Source organism: Aythya marila (genome assembly GCF_965140915.1).
Source record: "Aythya marila genome assembly, chromosome: 5".
In the NCBI taxonomy this organism is placed as follows: domain Eukaryota; kingdom Metazoa; phylum Chordata; class Aves; order Anseriformes; family Anatidae; genus Aythya; species Aythya marila.
Window position 1 is genome coordinate 12,375,592 of NC_139046.1, and position 18,641 is coordinate 12,394,232.

The following is an 18,641-nucleotide window of genomic DNA, read 5'->3' on the forward strand; positions in this document are numbered from 1 at the left end:
CACCTCTCCCTGTGAATCAGAGAGGCTAGAGAGGAGTTTTAGGCTTAGCAAATCCTTCGCCTGGCTTCCTTACCGAGGAGCGCTGATTCCCCGTACCAGACGCAGGAACTGGGCCGCAGACTCCCAAGAGCGAAGCACGACCCAGCCCAAGGCTGGCTGCTACCAGGACAGCTCGCCCAGGGCTGGCAGAGCCCAGGGGCTGCGTGCCAGGCGCTGGCCACCCGCTCGCCCTTCTGAGCTTCCCCGCCTGGGAGCAGCCCGCACCATCGCGCTTCGCCCTAAATCACATCCCACTTCGGGCTGCGGATTCACGGGATTTTTGACAACCCTCGCTTACCAAAAACCTTTCCCCAAGCCCCAGGGCGACAAGCCCGCAGTGCCGCTGCCTCCCTTCCCTGCGCGACCACCCCCCCCCAGAGGCCTCCGACGTCGGCAGCGGCACGACGGGGACCCGACCTCCCCCAAACCCCCCCCGACAGCCCCTATACCCCCCCCTCATCCCCCACACACCTCCCCCGGCCCCCTTCGTGCCCCCGGCCGCCGGGCGGAGCCCTCCCCGGGGCACCCCACAGCCCGGCCGCCCCTCGCCCTGCCTCCGCCCCGACGGGGCGGCCGCGGCCGGCGCCGCCCCACAGCCGGGCCGCCGGGCTATATAGGGCGGCGGGGAGCGGGGCGCAGCGCGGCGGAGCCATGGGCAACCGGGTGGCTCGGGGGGACTTCGAGTGGGTCTACACCGAGCAGCCCCACACGCAGCGCAGGAAGGAGATCCTGGGTACGTCGGGGGGGGTGGTCCCGGGTTGGGGTCCCGGGGCTGGAAGGGGGCTCCGGGGTTGTTCCCCCTCCGGAGGCAGCACGGCGAGGTGCCCCCCGGCTTTAGTGCAGCAGGTGGAAGAGCACGGGGGGGCTTGTCTGCCTCTCCCAGACAACATGCTCCGGGAATTTCTTTCCACGCAGTTTCCTCCTTCAGCTCGAACTGCTCCGCTTGTCAAGGCAGCGGGGCTTGGCTGGGATCCCTCCTCAGTGCCAGATCTTTTTGGTGGCAGTGGCACGAATGGGGATGTGGGTGAGCTTGCGAGAGAGCAGCAGAATTCCCTGCTGCTGGATTTGTCCTGGCAGTAAGGAGGTACAGCTACCTTGTTTTTTCCTGTTGTGCAGGCAGCATTTAACTGTACATATAAATATGTTGGCTTGGGGGATTTGGGGTTTTCTGAAGCTGATTTCTGAGAACCAATAATTCTGAGTTCCTGCAGAATATTGTTGAGTATTTCCTGATTTTTTTTTCCCTTCGGCATTTTATCAATAAAGTAGACTTTGACTCATTTTTCCTTCCCTCTGATCAGCAGGATAAAGTTGTTTAAAGATCCCTTATAAAGGAAGGGGCTGGGGCTTGTGGCTGAGGGCTGGGCAGGGGCTGCGATAACCAGATGCCATCTCTCAGCTCCTCTGCGCTCTCGTAGCTGAATCCAGGATGGGTCTAAGCTAGAAAAACATTTCCCATGTAGTTACGGTGGTGGAACATCCTGGTACAGGTTTGAATAGTATCCAGGAAAATAGCTATTATTTTACTCTGCAATAATGATAGAGAGTCAAATGATATAATTGTATAAATATGCTGCCCTTTGGTGTCGTGCCACTGATGCTTTTGGTGATGGGAGCAATGTTTTGGTGAGCTCTGGGTAGGAGAGTGTGTGGTGGGGCTCCCCCTGGCTAATCGCCTCCTTTCCACATCTTGCTTGGAGTGGAGTCTGCAGCCCGTGGTGAAAGGCGGTGCTGGAATGCGTGGGCTGCCTTACCCTTGCCTTGGCAAACTAATTTTTTGGGGACCTATCAGCCTAATGCTTGCAGAGGCTTTGCCCCACACTTGTTTTGGGCTCAGAAAGAGCAGCTGGACTCAAGGTCTGTCTCCTTCCCCCCAGCGAGGGAGCAGGAGGAGCGGTGGGGAAGTGGAGATATGGACGAGCTGGGCAGAAAGGGTCACGAATCTAGTGTCATGAATGCCAAAACACCACCAAAAGTTATTGAAACTATCATGACATCCCGTGTGATATCGGTGTAATCACTGTCACTGTATTGTTCAATGCCTGAGGGTCAGTAAACCCTGGTATTTAAAGTGTACTTGGCAAAGTATCTAGTGTCTGTTGAGCAGAATATGATTCGTGTACCTTTTATACATATGAACATTCATCCATAAATATCCCTGTATTTTACATTTTTGTGTACAGCATTGCTTTAGGGACAGAAGCATTCCGTGCCGATAAAGGAAGTATTTCCTTCCCTGTAGGTTAATGATTTAGTAGTTAAGTACTGAAACTGGATTGTTTTCTGTTTAGGCTGTAGCTTTTGGAGATGTTGATCTCTCTCAGGCATGGCTACTTGGATTTTAATGCAAATGGAAAATTATCTATAAGGGAAGAAAATGCGGGGAGCTTGACAAACACATTAGGCAGCTTCTTTCCACAGACGCGCTATTTCCTTATGCTGCTTTCCCAACCTGTTTCTATGGAGTAACCGAGTTTCGTGTCCTGGTTTAATTGTTAGCAGCCCTGGTGCCTCTATGACTTTTGGTGGTGGTGATGATATATCTGAGTAACAAAAATGCCTCAGAGTTACAGAGATCTTTTCAAGTACTGGCGGTTCAAGCTTTCTGGCCGCAGAGGTTGCAGATTCCCAGGTAGCAGCCCTGGCATATTTGACCCAGGGGTGATCCTTGGGGCAGATGGTTATCCTCTGGGCAGGAGGGCTGTGTGCCGACTGGGCTGGCTGGAAGCTGGTTTATAGCAGGGCTCTGTTGCAACAGATGAGCCTACTAGGGGCACGATTCCTAACTGATACAATTACACCACCAAATAGATCCACATTTTGCACAAGGGCGAGGTAATGCATCTTTTTCTGTCCCTTACCTCTTTGTAGTATTTTCCTCCTAGCCTCTAGGTATTAAAATGTAGCTTGTGCTTGGTGCAGCCTAGGTGCCAGCTGCCTCTACGGTACTAAGGAGCTCTTCTCCCAAGCTGGCACTTCAATCCTACTCTTAAACTCATGGTCATGTTATCCACATTTTTCAGTTTATTAGACCAAGCTGTTTCATTGTTTCCCTCTCACCCTCCTCTTTATGAAAAGCCTGTTACTGTCTTGTGCCAGAACTGAGATTTGTGTGACGTTGTGGAGAGCTGTGTAAGGGAAAGACCTGGCTGAAAACTAACCCAGTGGAAGAAGGGCTTTCATCTGCTATTGGAGGGAGAGGCTAGGTGTAATGTAGAGGGGATATCTGCTTCTAGTAGAATTAATATTTCAACATTAATGGCAGTAAGGGTCTATTGGATTAATTTGTGTAGTACTACGATCTTACGCAATGGGAAGTGTTGGTGTTTTTTTCTGTCTTGAGAGAAAATGAGCAGACATTGCTCAGGTGCTGGTAACACCATAAGCACACAATGAATGGTCATTACATCTGCAATCGGTTCTCCAAATGCAAGCAGTGAGCAATATGTTGTGGCATGGGAAGAATGAGATCCTGTATGTGCTGTGTGTTGGATCTAACTTTACAGATACTGTAGGTTGGTCAGAAGGTGCCTTGTCTCTCGGGTTCCTTAGAGAAGCATCTGTTTGCTGCTGAGGATGAGGGCTGAATCAGTGTTGCTCATGATAGGCTGGGAGTAGCAGATCTAACATCCAAGCATGATTATATACTTGGTTCTTTGGCAAGTTATTTTATAGCATAGATGGCATAGATGCTTTATCCTGTAGGAATGCTGAGATGTTAAACTGGGAGGGACAGAAAGGACACAAAGTAAAGGCCAGAATCCATTTTATTTTTGCATTTAGCCAATTTCTGGGTATAATAGCTTCCAGACAATAGGAGTTTTGCTCATTTATTTACAGATTAGTTTAGTATTTCTTACAGATGACTCCTCTGCCTACTTAAACTTCACATTTATGAAAAGTCTGATAAATTGCACCCACTAAAATGTGCAAGATGCATATCTCAGTAGCATAAATCAAAGCTCTGAATTACACATGCTTCTGGCAAAGAAACCGAGCCTGTTTCCCCTTTATACTGCAGTACGTGGGCACGCTGCTGCCACTGATGTGCCTGTTCTCTGATCAGAGCATTCAGAATAGCTGCCGTCTCCGTGCTCATGCAAATTCCCTTTGGGGATCACCTCCAAAATAAATCGCACGAGCAGAAAGACCATGTCCTAGGTGTTCGTGGTCTTCTGCTGACAACGTATTACGAGAAACTGAAGGCTTCAGCATGCTCCATGCTGCATGTTTTTGTTTGAGGTTGTTGGGAGCACTCTAACACTCCTGTGTCCCTTTACTCCCAGCCAGCTAATGACCAAGCATAAACAAAGAGGTCATAGCTGCTGGAATAGTGGTGTGCTGACACCATCCACCTCTGTTATCAGCACCATGGCACCACCGCAGCACTTTGCCTCTGGTGGGTGCTTCTGTGTGACCCAGCTCCCTTGGGCCTGACAGCGCGAAGCAGCTCAGGTCCTCCTGAGGGGCAAGTAGAAGTCCGTGGGTAGTGGATATGTAAAACGTCTGAGTAATTAGTTGGGTCAAAAAGGCTCCTTATTAGTTTGCATGCTGGAGGGGGCAGGAGACGAGGGAAAGCAAAGCTTTTGTCATGCATGCTGTCCTCCGGGTGTGTCCTACCTGTGTCCTGGCTCATGTACGGTTTGAATTAGATGCAACTCAAATGGGCCGTGCTGCTTGTGAGCGTGTTCACAGGCTGAGCTGCTAAAAAGCAAAACACTATCATGTCAGCAGTTATTTGCTTGTTTGTTTTTGGTACAAATACCAGCTCCATTATAAGACGTAGTGTGGTAGAGCCAACATCCTGTGCCTGGTATCTCTTATTTGATCTGGCACAGGCTCATATCTAATACAACATAGTCCAGGACAGCAGCATCACAGACTTCTTTTTTTTTTTTCCCCTCCTTTTTTAACATGCCTTCTGAAAATATTATACTGAATAGTATGCCCACTGTGACTATACCTGTGTGCCGCATTTGGGGTCAAAGTAAAGGAAGATAAAGAAATTAAATTCCTTCTCTTGGTGTTACTACCCCTCATGGATGTGAGCACTGCTGCTCCTTTAACTCCACTGCTTCTGTGTTTCTGAACAGCTCCATCGTTTGCTCATGTCCAAATCTTGTGTCTACATAAATGTGCAAATGCTACATATGTGGTGTCAAAGCAATGACAATTTGTGCCTGTTGTTCTCACTGAGGTCTAACTAGGTCTCTCCAGAGTTATCTTAAAACAAAGCTTTATCAGTGGGACCAGAGAATAAGTGAGGGTTCAGAACAAGGTATTTGTAGAATCATAGCATGGTTTGGGTTGGATGAGACCTCTAAAGATCTTCTAGTCCACCCCCAGCATTGGCAGGGACATCTCTTGCTAGATCAGGTATTCACTGTCCCCTGAGGAGGAGAAACACCAGGAACTGGTGACTGCTTCTCTAGGAACAATTACTCCAGCCCTAACTGGGGATTGCTGTAGAACTATGCTGAGTGCTCCTGGGCTCCCGGAAAGGTCCTCTGACTACATTTTTTTAAGCTTGATGTTCTTTGTCAGTGGTGTTTTAGATTGAGGCATGCCTTTAGAAAGGTAACTGATGCTTACACACAACAGTGGAGTGATCTCTGCAATTGTTAATTTGGTTAACAAGTTGTTTCAGAATCATGAATGCTTTTGAAAATAAACTCTCAGCATTTGTTCTCTCTTGACTACTGTTCTTTTATCCACACTGTTGAACAAGTGGGAAGTGCTGTATTTCATCGTCCCGGTGAGTTTTCAGTTGCTCTGAGTTTATGGCATGGAGACTGCGGAGCTGGTTGGGTTGGGCAGAATTATTAACTACCCCTGCATACTGTGCTAAAGTGCTTGCACTGCTTTTTCACCGTGTGCTGACCTTGGAGACAGAAAAGTCACGTTTCTGCACTGCTGTACATCCACCCCAGTATGCCTGCTCTCCCAGTGGCAGTGTGTTGGCTCTGGACAACTGGAAGCAGTGCATGGGGGTAAGCTGTCTGCTGGGCTGAGCTAACAAATCCCAGCAAGCTGGAGGCTGGAGCATGTGCTGCGGAGACAGAGTAGCTGGAACTGTCCTGGTTGTACTCTAAAGGGCAAATCCTGGTCCTCTATGGTCACATAACTTTGTGACTTCATTCCTTTTTCTCCCCTCTATGTAGAATGGCAGAATATTTGTTTGTTTTTCTCATGCTCCTGTTCCCCATCCATGACATGACTGTTGATAAAGAAGAGCTCACTATAAATTATATTTTATGACCTTCTTCATATGCTCGCCCTGACCCAGTGCTTGTTGGGAAGCAGTGGACTCTGGCCTTATAGAAACTGATTGTGTTAATAACGGAATAGTGCTTAGGAAGACAAAGAGAGGAGATTTGGGAAAGACCAGCATGATGCAAGTTCATATACATCTTAGTGTGAAACTCCAGCAGGCTCCAGAGGGAGAGTAAGTTTGGGAAGGGTCAGCATTCAACATTCTGCATTTGCAGCCCTCCCAAAACGCAAGGTCTCTAGCAGACCACTCCACCGGTGGCACTTTGAGCCTTCAGGAGCTTTGCAGCTGCACCTGTCAGCAACCTCCTGGAAAGAGGAAGCAGTTATCAGTATTAATGATAAGCATGCAGTGTTTTGGCTTAACTATTACACAAAAATTTACTGTTGGATAGGAATTTATCACGTTCAATTTAATATTAAACCCTAGTAAGTTACTTCATAGCTGTCATTAGTGATGAATGCAAGCTGCCCGAATTGCTGCTTGCACACAGTGCTACTGCTGGCTACTGCTCTAAACTCCCTTCTAGGTAAGCTGCAACAACAATAAATAGGTCAAAACTTTTGGTGTTCTCAAATTACAGCATAAAGCATCGCTTAGTCATTTTTCTGTCCACTTAATATATATATATTTTTTGATAGAGGTGACCTGATTTGGCCAGGCAGAACAGATTGGGCCATTTTGTATCTGTGCAACAGCCGGTGTGGTGGCTGCAGTAACTTCTCTCTACCAACTGCATGACTGAAAATTTGAGGTTGCTTGATTTACTAAAGGAATTCCTCACTTTTGGACAGAAACCCCTAAGGCGACATTAAGCTATATACAAATATTTCTATAATGGACTTCCTAACAAGGTCATTATATGAAGTTATTTAAAGCAGGTATCCTGGCACTTTGTGTAAAACCTTTAGTACCTGTCTAGGTATGAGGGAACAATTTCTACCATGTTACCACTTCTAGTGTGAAAAAGTATAATTTCTAAAACTGAAAAAAAAAAAAAAAGACAAAAACAAAACAGTGAGAACAAAAATCTGGATTTTTAAAGAGATTTTTGTCAAAAAATTAGCGTAACTTGTGAATGTTGTGTTACTAGCGCTTTCCCACCTGCCTGAATACTTCTAATGATGGTTTTGTCCCCTTGTCTGTACAAGGGGAAGAACCGAGGATATCCCTTCTCTCATCATCATCCATGACACTTAATCTTGTCTCTTCACATCTGTCGAGCCTGGCTGCAGTTGACCACCAGGCTCTAAGGTTGTTGGAATAGTTGCAGAGCATGACTGCATCAACCTGCTTCCTTAAGTCCTGCTGCAGACTCCTCAGGCTTCACTCCTACAAAAAACAACTCATTTGCATCCCTCACTCAGTGCCTGGCACTGCTTTCAAGGTCACATGAAGTTATGTGTATTGTCTCCAGTGTTTGTTTATAGTACATACAGCTGCACAGATGCGAATCGTCGTAACCTCGTTTTATGGCATCGGTATCACAGTGATAGGCAGATGACATTTGATTTTCTATTCATAAAATGTGCCTATCAAATTTGTAGGGATGCATTGTGTAACCTCAGGCTCCAGAATGAGTGACTTGTCCTACAGTCTTATCTATGAGAGCTGCAATTATTGATAAATGCAGAGTATGAGTAAAAACAGGAAGGTTGATGGGTGGGCAAAGGCCATTAAACTGGAAAAATTCCAGTGCAAGGTAGCACTGGGAGTGAGAAGTGGGGGGTTTGTAAAGAAGAGATGTGGAGGACAGAGCAGCACCTAGAAGATAAGCTGGAATTCTTTATATATATATATATATGTGTGTGTGTATATATATATATATATATATATTTGTAAAAGATCAATTAGACTGCCACCAAAGATTGGTAAGCTGGTCCTGTACTGACATGAGTCAGACCTGGCAAATCTAATCCATGTCCCTCTAATCCTGTATTGCAGTACTTGTGAGGCTGCATGTGGGATTAGCTATGTGATTTTTCATGCCTCTTTCTGGTATGTGACTTGGGAACACTCTAATCAATGGAAACATAGGGAAAAAAAATCTGTATCTTAAAAATTCCTGAAAATATTACTTATTTTCTAGTGATGTTAGCATGTGCAAAGACTTGTGCACGTTGTAAGCACTGGCAAACACTCACTTATGAAACTTTTCTTAATGCTACAATTGTCATGTAACCACAGAGTAAAACCAGGAGAGCCTGTTGCACAGCCCTCTTGCCCTGCTAGTATGTCTGAAACCAAGGTGTGGAAAGGATTACAAAGGAGGCACCTGTATCTCTCCTCTGCTGAAAATAGCATCTGGATTGGGCATAAAGAAAGAAAAGTGGAAAAACTTGACAAAAGATGCTTTTTGAGCTTACTTTAATGGTTATTAACATCCTAATACTCATCCTCATGAGGGTGCATGGTGCCACTTGTTGACCATCAGGGTCATCCAATATATGTGCATACATGCACTGGACATGAAGCTGTAAGTGGGGATGGAGCCCATACATTAATAAAGTTTTTGCTGTAGTGGTAACTTTGGCCTGGAATTCCTATTTTATAAATCTAGAACCTTAAATTTAAGGTGACAAAAATAAAGAGCACCAGTGTTGATTGTTTACGTGCGAATTAATGAGATTTTCTCTGCATTTTTCTCCTTAGCAAAATATCCAGAGATCAAGACTCTGATGGGACCAGATCCACACTTGAAGTGGATTGTATCTGGAATGGTTTTCACGCAGTTTCTAGCATGCTATCTGGTGAAAAACTTATCTTGGAAATGGATTTTCTTCTGGGCTTATGCTTTTGGGGGTTGCATCAACCATTCACTGACACTAGCTATCCACGATATCTCACACAACGTTGCCTTTGGGAACAAGCAGGCCAAGTGGAACCGATGGTTTGCAATCTTTGCCAACCTGCCAGTCGGTATCCCTTACTCTGCCTCCTTCAAGAAATACCACATAGACCATCACCGGTACCTTGGTGGGGACAGTTTGGATGTGGACATTCCCACAGACTTTGAAGGCTGGTTCTTCTGTACGCCACTTCGGAAACTGCTTTGGCTCTTCCTCCAGCCTTTCTTCTACAGTCTGAGACCGCTGTATGTGAACCCCAAAGCAATCACACGGATGGAAATTTTTAATGCCATTGTGCAGTTTTCTGTTGATCTTACCATTTACTACCTTTGGGGGCTCAAACCTATTATTTACTTAATAGCAGGCACAATTCTTTGCATGGGTTTACATCCCATTTCTGGGCACTTCATAGCAGAACACTACATGTTTTTAAAAGGATACGAGACCTACTCTTATTACGGACCTCTGAACTGGCTCACCTTTAACGTAGGCTACCACATGGAGCACCACGACTTCCCCAGCATTCCTGGGTGCAAGTTGCCAATGGTAAGTACAGCATGAGCACAGTTGACTGGATTTTTATAAAAGCTTCTAAACTGATGCAAAGCAGTCACTCTAAATCATAGATGATTCCTTTTTAGAGAAAGGAAAAAAGGAGAAAGCTTTCTGAATTTGATTCTAATTCTTTCTTTTTTAACCAGGGCATTGAGAGAAATGGCTGCCAAAGTGCTATAATATGTAGGTTATTTGGAGGAAACATGAACTTCTGAGCCTCAGAGGGCTCAAGTAGTATTTTTTTTTTTTTTTTTTGCATTATAAGATCCTCAAGCAATAGTCTAAATTTCTCTACTGCCTTTCTTCAACTACCCAGTTTTGACTCTCGTTAAAGAGTCTTTAAAAGACCAAAGGCCCATCTGAAGTGAGTCAGGAGGCAATCACCACTTGAAAATTGTCTAATGATCAATCTATGTATTAACTCTATTGCTTGATTAACATCAAACAAAAGTCTATTTTTGAGATGACATAAATGCTGGGGCGTGTTCCAGCTTGACACAAATAGCACTAGGAAATAAATCCCCACTCTACATGACTAGTTTTAGCTCTGCTGCCCCACCCACAGAAACTGAGGGTGCCTGGTCCATCAGAGGGAAAGCACCGTGGCTTTGCTCTTTCTAAAGTCAAGCCCCCTGTTGTTTACATTTTATCAGTTGTGGGAATCAAATTTGCAAAGCCCAGGTGTCTAGGAATGGTTTTGAGTCTACCACCAGGAATGTAGCTGCTCTTCTGGATTTTAACGCGAGGGTTCCTCGGCAGTTGTGCTCTCAGTGCCAAAGGTACGTGACTTTGAGTATTACTCCTACACATAGATCTTCTGGCATGGCAGGGAGGAAACCTCTTCTGCTGTTTGGGAGATACTGCAGCAACATCTTCCTGAGGAGGAGGCAGAGCTGAGGAGGCTGAAGCTCTGGAGCTGTGAGCTCCACACTAGTGCAGAACACAACTTTTATGGCAAATTGAGTTTGGGAACTCTGCTTTATGGGTTAATCTTCCTCAAAAAAGGTTTAAAACAAGAAGCTATCCAGCCAGCAGTTCTGTTTAACACCTCCCCTTGAGTGCCAGAGGCCTGTCCTGTAGAAGCTGGCTATTCCCAGTGGGGTTCAGGGCAGCCAGCGTTCACATGTCAGGTTCTCCCATCGGGCACTCCTATTGCTGATACACCTGATAGCTCAGCTGGGAAATGCATGAGTTTAGCTTTAGTTACAAATGTTCAAACTTGTTAGATAGGCTTAGATACTTAGATTACTGAAATGTAAATACAACAAGAGAAAGAGGTTAAGCTCTGTATCTTACACAAGGGAGGTGAGTGACTAATTGAACTTGCTGGGACTGTTGCTCCAGACCTAAATGAGACCTGAAAAGCTCTTCCCCACCCACATCACAAATAGCTTAGCGTAATTTCTCGAGGCAGTGTAGCAGCTGGAAGTGTCTGCACTCCCGTGTAAAGAGGATGGAGTTATTAGTTGAATTTCATGGACTTGTTTTCATGTGTTTCTTGCTCTAGGGCAACTGAGACTTGCCCTGCTGGTGGAGGAGATACCAGGCCTGTCAGTCGTTTTTGCCCGATAGAACAATATGGAAAACTTGAATCTTTGACAAGTGAACATTTGCAAGTGAAAATCTATTATGAAAGGGGAACTCCTTTGTCAAAACAGCTGTTGTAGAAAATAGTTTGACCATTAAAACATTGTCTGTTCTTTACTGCAAATTGAGGACAAAAAACTTTGCCTCTTTGGTTGAAGGAGAGGGGACAAACTCTCTCTGAATTGCTTTAATGCATGAACTTCATAACAGGTAGAGGAGGAATCTCACCTTGCTTAAATGGTCAGCAGATTTTTCACTCAGCAAAGATGTATTTTTTCCACGTAGTCTTCAAGCACTCAAACGTTTAATAATTGAGTTGCTTGATTTGGATGACTTCTCATTTCTTCAAATATTGGCAAACAAAAAGTGGAAGAAAGTCTTTGTTCTTGCATGAAAGAGAGCAGGGGAGAAATAGGATCAGAAAATAACTGGATCTTAAGCTTGGAAAGTAACAGGATCTTCTGCTTGCTTATCAGAGAAGTAAATTTTGTCCTTTATTACAGGTGTCTTACCCAGTATGTTCTGAGTAATATGTTTGCCGCTAGAAAGACCTTTACCCTGGGACTATGAAAAAATTGAAATATAGTAGGCTGTGCCATAAGCTGCCAGAGAGTGACAGTGAGTGACATTAGTGTGCAGTAAGAACTTGTCCCGCTAGTATAATGAGAGATTACACAAGAGATCATGAAACTTTTCATTGTATGAAAGACCTCTCTAAAAAATACCTGTAGACTTATGACCAGATTAGCCTTTGTGTGAAGCCTTATAACAATAAAATTGCATTTTTCACCAAGTGAGTAAGAAGATGCATTCTTCATTATCTGAAGGACTGAATAGACTTACAGTGAGGGGAGACAGGAGAACCAGAAGGAACTCAGTACTCGTCCTACAAACAACAGTAAAAATTGCTGTGTTACCAGAGGCAAACAAGTTATTCATTAAGCTTGTGGGAAAAGTGGAAGACATGGTATGAAACCAGATTTATTAGACAGACAAGACTGGAAAACATGGTAGATGTACTCCTTCTGTACTGCAGGTTTCATTAACCCTGTGATGGCCGGGGGGGCTAGCTTGAGTTCTTCTTCCTCTTCAGTCAAGGAGTATGGAGGGAACTCCTGTACTCTGCTTTCTAGCACTCTAAACAATTTTCTTATCTCATGATAAGGATCTCTAACTCCTGGATTGCCTCAGGACAAAAGGTCTGTAACACTTGTGGTGAAATACTAGGTTGTATTTAACTTCCGTGCCTATCTGGTGCTGTGGCGCGGGATGGGGGCATTGCTGTGTGCTCTACAAACACAAAACCAGAAGCAAAGTTTCCACCCAAAAGATTCATTACTTACCTCCTTGATCTACTTGAAGGAAAGCACCAATATACCAGGTGCCAAGTGTTGGCTTATTGTGGACATTGATTTTGGGTTGTCCTTCCACAGTAGGTTTCATTCACTTCTAGCTGCTATCTCTAAGAAGGGAGGAAGAAGTTGAAGCAGATGGGCCTTTCCAGTGCAACAAGGAGAGCGTGGAATGGGGAAGGCAGAGGCAGGATGTAGAAATACTTCGTCACAGTACCATCTTTTTTGAGATGGTGGTAAGACTGGTTGCAAAAATTGCTACCTGGAAAAACTGCCATCCACAGGTTTTGTGCTGCACCCAGAATGCAACATGGGGGATGCCTTTTCTAGCCTACACTATACTTCATAAAGATAGTTTGATGTTGCATTTAAAAGGGGACTGCATTTAAAGGGAAAAAAAAAAATAAATCACTTCCTGCCTACTACTCTGGAAGGTAATGAGGAGATCATTTTGTTTTGCACATGGAGATGCTGAAACAAATGGTAATCGATAAGCTAGTTTTGTTGGGAACCTTTTTTGTGTACATCCATTGTAGAAGAGAAAATATATATATTTTTTCTTTTCCCTCCCATATACTAGTATAATGAAAACAAGCACCAAATATGCTTCCTTGTCATTTCCATAAAAAAAATCCTTCAGCTGTCCCCTCTACCTACATTCATCAATTTTTTCCTCTTCACCATTCCTTTGTCAAAAACATTTTATCATGGTTTATCTTTTCTCCCTGCTTTCTGTACATCTCATGCAGTTTTCCTGCCTGGAGCACAGAGACCTTGCAAAAGATGCAGGCTCTGCCTGCCTTCCTGCACGAAGTGCTGCTGAGCGCAAAGCTAAACAGAGACAGGAGCAAAGAGATACTGAGCTCTTGCCCCGCAGATGGGTAACCCACTCCAGTGCCATCTCCTCTGGTTTCCAGAATGAACTTCTTCAAAAAGAGATGGCACCATACCCTGTCGGGAGGTGTTAAACCAATATGCTTGGTGAGCAAGCAACTCCTCCATCCCTTGATGCTGGCAGGCTGCTTGCCAGCCAAGACTGGGCTGCCTGCTTCCAGAGTATGGTATGCACGATCACAAAATTCACGCTTCCCAGTGGGAAGCTTCCTGGTGGCAAAACTGTTTTGTGGCAATTGGGGATGACATTTCTTGTTTATCACAAATGGGAATAATTTAATGTGGTTTTCACTTGGATAACAGCTGCATTCCTTTGGAAAATAGGAAAACTATGGGATCTCCTCAAGTGCTCAGACAGGGTAGCTGTGTACCATAGGAAGCTTTTGAGGATGGGGACCCGGGACATCCTTTGTGTCTGCATAGGGCCTCACTGGTGACCTTTATTCACCAAGGACCTTACAGTGTGAACAGTCCTTTCTCTTGTCCTCTCATCCTCTGGCTGTTTAGTTACCCGGCTGGGAAAGAGGAGGATGCAAACCCCAGATTAAGTCATTTCTTACTGTGGTTACAGGAGGAGAGCAGGGAATTAAATCTGCATCTGCAGAGCTTCTACCCAGTGCCTAGAAATCACCCTTCGTCCAGCTATTAACAAATGCATCTAAGGGGAAATGTTGGTGTTGTCTGCATCACACTGAAAATGAATCACCTCGGAAGTACAGACCAACACTTGAAAGCAGGATGTAGGAAATTATCAGGCAGTCATAGGTATTCGGTGGCAGGCATAATGAGACCTGAATTAAATCTCCCTCCTCCAACACAACACTACCATGCCACTGGCACAGGGAGTGCACAAGGGCTGAAGTACAGAAGTAAAAGATCATAACAAAACTTGTGTTACACAACGAGCCTCGCAGGGAAGTGACTGCTAGGGAGCTGAGCTAACCATGTAACCAGCAGTGAGCAGCGATGGCTTGTAATTTACTCCAGGTCTCACCTGGAGTGCTGTGTCCAGTTCTGGGCTCCCCAGTACAAAAAAAAGACAGGGATCTCCTGGAAAGAGTCCAGTGGAGGGCCACAAAGATGATACGGGGCCTGGAGCATCTCCCCTATGAGGAGAGGCTGAGAGACCTGGGTCTCTTCAGCCTGGAGAAAAGAAGACTGAGAGGGGATCTCATCAATGTGTATAAATACCTGAGGTGTGGGAGACAGAGAGATTTGGCCAACCTCCTTTCAGTGGTCTTTGGGGACAGGACAAGGGGCAATGGCCACAAAATGGATCACGGGAAGTTCTACACCAACATGCGAAAGAACTTCTTCACGGTGAGGGTGACGGAGCACTGGGACAGGCTGCCCAGGGAGGTTGTGGAGTCTCCTTCTCTGGAGATATTCAAGGCCCATCTGGACACCTACCTGGGCAGCCTGCTCCAGGGAACCTGCTTTGGCAGGGGTTTTGGACCCAATGATCTCTTGAGGTCCCTTCCAACCCCTACAAGTCTGTGATTCTGTGATAATTTTGCTCTGGCTGTGAATCTTACCTTTTCACAAAGTCCTGCGTTAAGACTACACCATTACACCGTGGATGCAGACTAGTCCCTCCTCCCAGAGGGCCATTTATGTGTAGCTCTAAATTTACAATTTCCCTGGAAGTCTTTGCTGGGCTCATTGTAGCTGGCTCTGAAATTCTGCAGTGTTTTTAAAGAGAGAAGTCGTGCTGTCCACCCAGCCAAACTGCTTTAGCACAGAGCTTTGTTTGTCTGGGAAGTAGAGTTTTAATAAAACAGTGCTCAGGTAGGTGTTCTTATTTTTTTGGTGAAATGTACCATAGATAACACTGATACCCAGGAATTCTCATAGTTCCCCAAACCTGCCAGGTCTGAAACCTGTGTCCTCTGGTTCTGGCCTTGCTCCTCCTGCACCACCACCCACAGAAACATGCAATGCTTCTGTGGTGGCAACAGTTTTAAAACTTGCTGATTTGTAACAGGGATAAAACTTTGTGAAATTCAGGATCTAGCCAGGAGTCTTGCAGTATTTTTAACACTGGGCTGAAGAGAATGGACCACCCCCAGGATCTCCTCTGCCTGGAGGAGGAAGCCCTTGCAGGTTTGCATGGGGGGAACAGAATGAAGAAAAAAAAAAAAAAAAAAAAAAAAAAAAGAGGCAAGCATAGCACAGGCTGTGTCACTGGCATTTTCTCTATTGCTATTTCTCTCCTCGACAGAACCCTCAGCAGACAAGTATTGCAAGCCTTGCTTAAATACAGCGTGTTGGATTGCTGGCAATTTGTAGGGTGGATTAGTCACCTCGCTGCGGAGAGCTCTCCACCTCCCAAGTGAGAGAAATTTGGTTCTGACTGAAGGCAGAGGTCCATCATCTAGCACTGTGAGGCAGAACTTGCATCCAAACTCAAAGTATCTAAATGGGTTTAAGCGTATCTTATTTGGCTGAACTTCAGGAACTTCAGGAACTCACAAGCAATAACAAGTAACTCCAGGTTAGGGCTGTGCTATCAGATCTGAAAAGTGAAATACACCTGACACCGTGCAGCTAAACAGCTTTTTATCTCTCTTGTTCTTCCAGGTGAAGAAGATTGCAGCAGAATATTATGATAACCTTCCCTATCACCAGTCCTGGATTCGAGTCCTGTGGGACTTTGTTTTTGATGACAGTATCAGTCCCTATTCAAGGGTTAAGAGAAAATGCAAGCTGGCAAAAGAAAATTAACGGACTAGCTCCAGCTAGGAGCTGCACTGGTATTTGGTTTGCTTGTTTGAGTGGTTTCAGTGTTCTGTGGGAGGAGAAGGATGCTCCTCTGTGCTGGCATGACGTTGCTACGTGCTCCTTAGACCAAGAGGATAAGTGTCTAAGTTGGATGCACTATTTTAGGTAATATTTTGCTAATACTTTTAAATAAAGGATATTTGTATATGTAACCCTGAGAAACTACGCTAGAGCAAGCTGCACTTACATGAATCTTGGTCTAGACTTAAAGTTAACTTCCTGGGACAAGCTTTTCCCATGGCTTCAAATGGAGAATATTTGGTGTGTGTGTGTGTGTCTGTGTGTAGCTGAGGGCAGGTTTCTCTTCGTGCCAGATGTGATGTAGATGCTTTGCATGCACAGGACCATGGAAGCAGGGATGACTGGCGTGCAGTAGCAAATGATACTCTAGAAGAGAACACAAGGGTGCCTGTAGCTCACACTTCTGTCTAATCCAGTGTCTGATGCCTGACAATGGCTGGTGGTAGAGATTTTGTATATGAAATGTAAAATGTATGTATTTTTGTACATTTGGATCATTATTTTAGTAGCTGCTGTTTGTCCTTTATTCCAGAACTTTGTTTAAACCTTTTCTCAAACCATTTCTGTTCTTAGGGTCTAATATTCAATATAGTTACGTGGCAGGGATGAATTGTGGAGACTCGGCAATGGGAAGCACATGATACTCGCTCTTCCCTGCGCTCTGGAAAGCTGACTACTAATTTCTGTCCTTACCAAGTGCTTAAAGGAGAACAGATCTATAAAGGTCCTCTAACAACCTGACAGCTTAATCCCTCTAATGGTTTTGACTGTTTTTTCTTCTGGAAACCCATGTACATTACAAAGGGAAGGATTATTTTACAGTCATGTTGATACCTCAGAATACACTGTTAGGCCTGGGAAGCCCAATTTCCCCAATAAACTCAGTTTTGTCCCTCCCTCCTGCAGCCCTGGATCCAGTGAGTCATTCTGGTGCAGTCTTCTGTCCTTACAGGAGCCGGGCACAACAGGCAGCTGAGGTAGCCTGTGGCAATTTGGGTTCCTCCACCTACATTTTCTTTTTCCTGCAGTTTCCTCATTCCTCTGGTTTTGGCAGTCAGGTCAATAGCCAGGCTTGCTCAGCAGTGCAGGATCCTCTGTGACGCAGGGGCTGAGCACCAGTTTGTTCACAGATCCTGGCTTGGTCCCTGGGTTGGGCTTCTGGAAGAGAAGAGGAAGGGCAGATTTCTTCTGCCACTTCGCTGAAGTGTGCCTTTTCCCCATAAAAGAAGCTTTGGTAATGGAAGCCCCCATTAGCTTCTTTGTGTCAGTGCTCGTGTCAGGGAGCTTGGCTTTTTTTATTAATTTACTTCAGTGCTGCTGGCACGTTGTCATCGTATTCAGCTTCCCTTGTCCTTAGCAAGCTGGTGCTCAACTCTCAGCCAATTTAGCAAGCTAATATAAAAACCATAATAAAGATTATGCTGTGTTCCTCAATCTGACTTTTGTACTTCTCCTCCATGGGGAGTGACCTTTCTCCGGTTCCCTTTGCTGCTCCGTGATGCAGTCACCTTCGTGATCTGCACATTACCAGCCTATCCTGACATAGAGGCTCTGGTATAAACCGGGGGCAAGTAACCAAAATTGTCAGCCGCTTCTGACCCTGCCTCCCATCAGCATTTCAGTCGTGGTCCCACCTTGCTGTGCCACAGTGCCCCTGCTTGCTGCAGGGACTGGGAGCTGCTGGAAGTACTGGGGCCTGCGGGTGTGCGGGGCAAGCTGAGCTTCCATGAGTGTGGCTGCTGCTGGAGAAGGCTGTGGGCTTGTCCTCTCTGTGGCTGCTCATTTTTTGTAAATACAAAGCAAATGGGACTGGGTTAGGAGAACGTAGGGTCTGTGTATGGTTTTATTCTCTTCACTTAAAAATTAATCCAGATCCCCTTCGTTGTGTGGCCATGTTAGAAGCGGAGAAACGATGGACAAATAGCTGTGTGGGTGGTCAGAGAGAAGGTCAATGCCCTTTCAGGTTTCTGATGCTCTAAAATGCCCCTGGCTGCTGTGTGGCAGCAGAACCTCAACAAGCACAGCCCGGAGGGGCACCCTGCCCTATGGCAGGAACAGGCAAACTACAGCAGATGCTGTGAGGGGGAAATCCTCTGGCAGTGCCACAACTGCAACCACCTCCTGGTGCCTTCCTGTCACCAGAGCCACCAAAACACCGGCTTTGACCCCTGCTAATCCTAAACTGTGCTTGGAAGCAGCGTGGGGCATCAGCTGGAACCCGGCAGAGCCCCAGGCCTCTCCTTGCTGCTGTCCCCTGTCCCTGGGACACGGCTGGGTGTAGAGCAGGGTGAG

The 18,641-nt window shown here is 45.6% G+C and overlaps 1 protein-coding gene across 1 annotated transcript; it reads left to right on the forward strand.

Annotated features, from left to right (window-relative positions):
* Positions 1-690: 690 nt before the first annotated feature.
* DEGS2 (delta 4-desaturase, sphingolipid 2) lies at positions 691-18,348 on the forward strand (the record flags this gene model as incomplete). Its single annotated transcript, XM_082761226.1, has 3 exons — positions 691-772; positions 8,963-9,705; positions 16,128-18,348. The coding sequence occupies 3 exons, from the start codon at positions 691-693 to the stop codon at positions 16,269-16,271; spliced, it is 969 nt and encodes a 322-aa protein (XP_082617352.1). The 3' UTR covers positions 16,272-18,348.
* Positions 18,349-18,641: the final 293 nt, after the last annotated feature.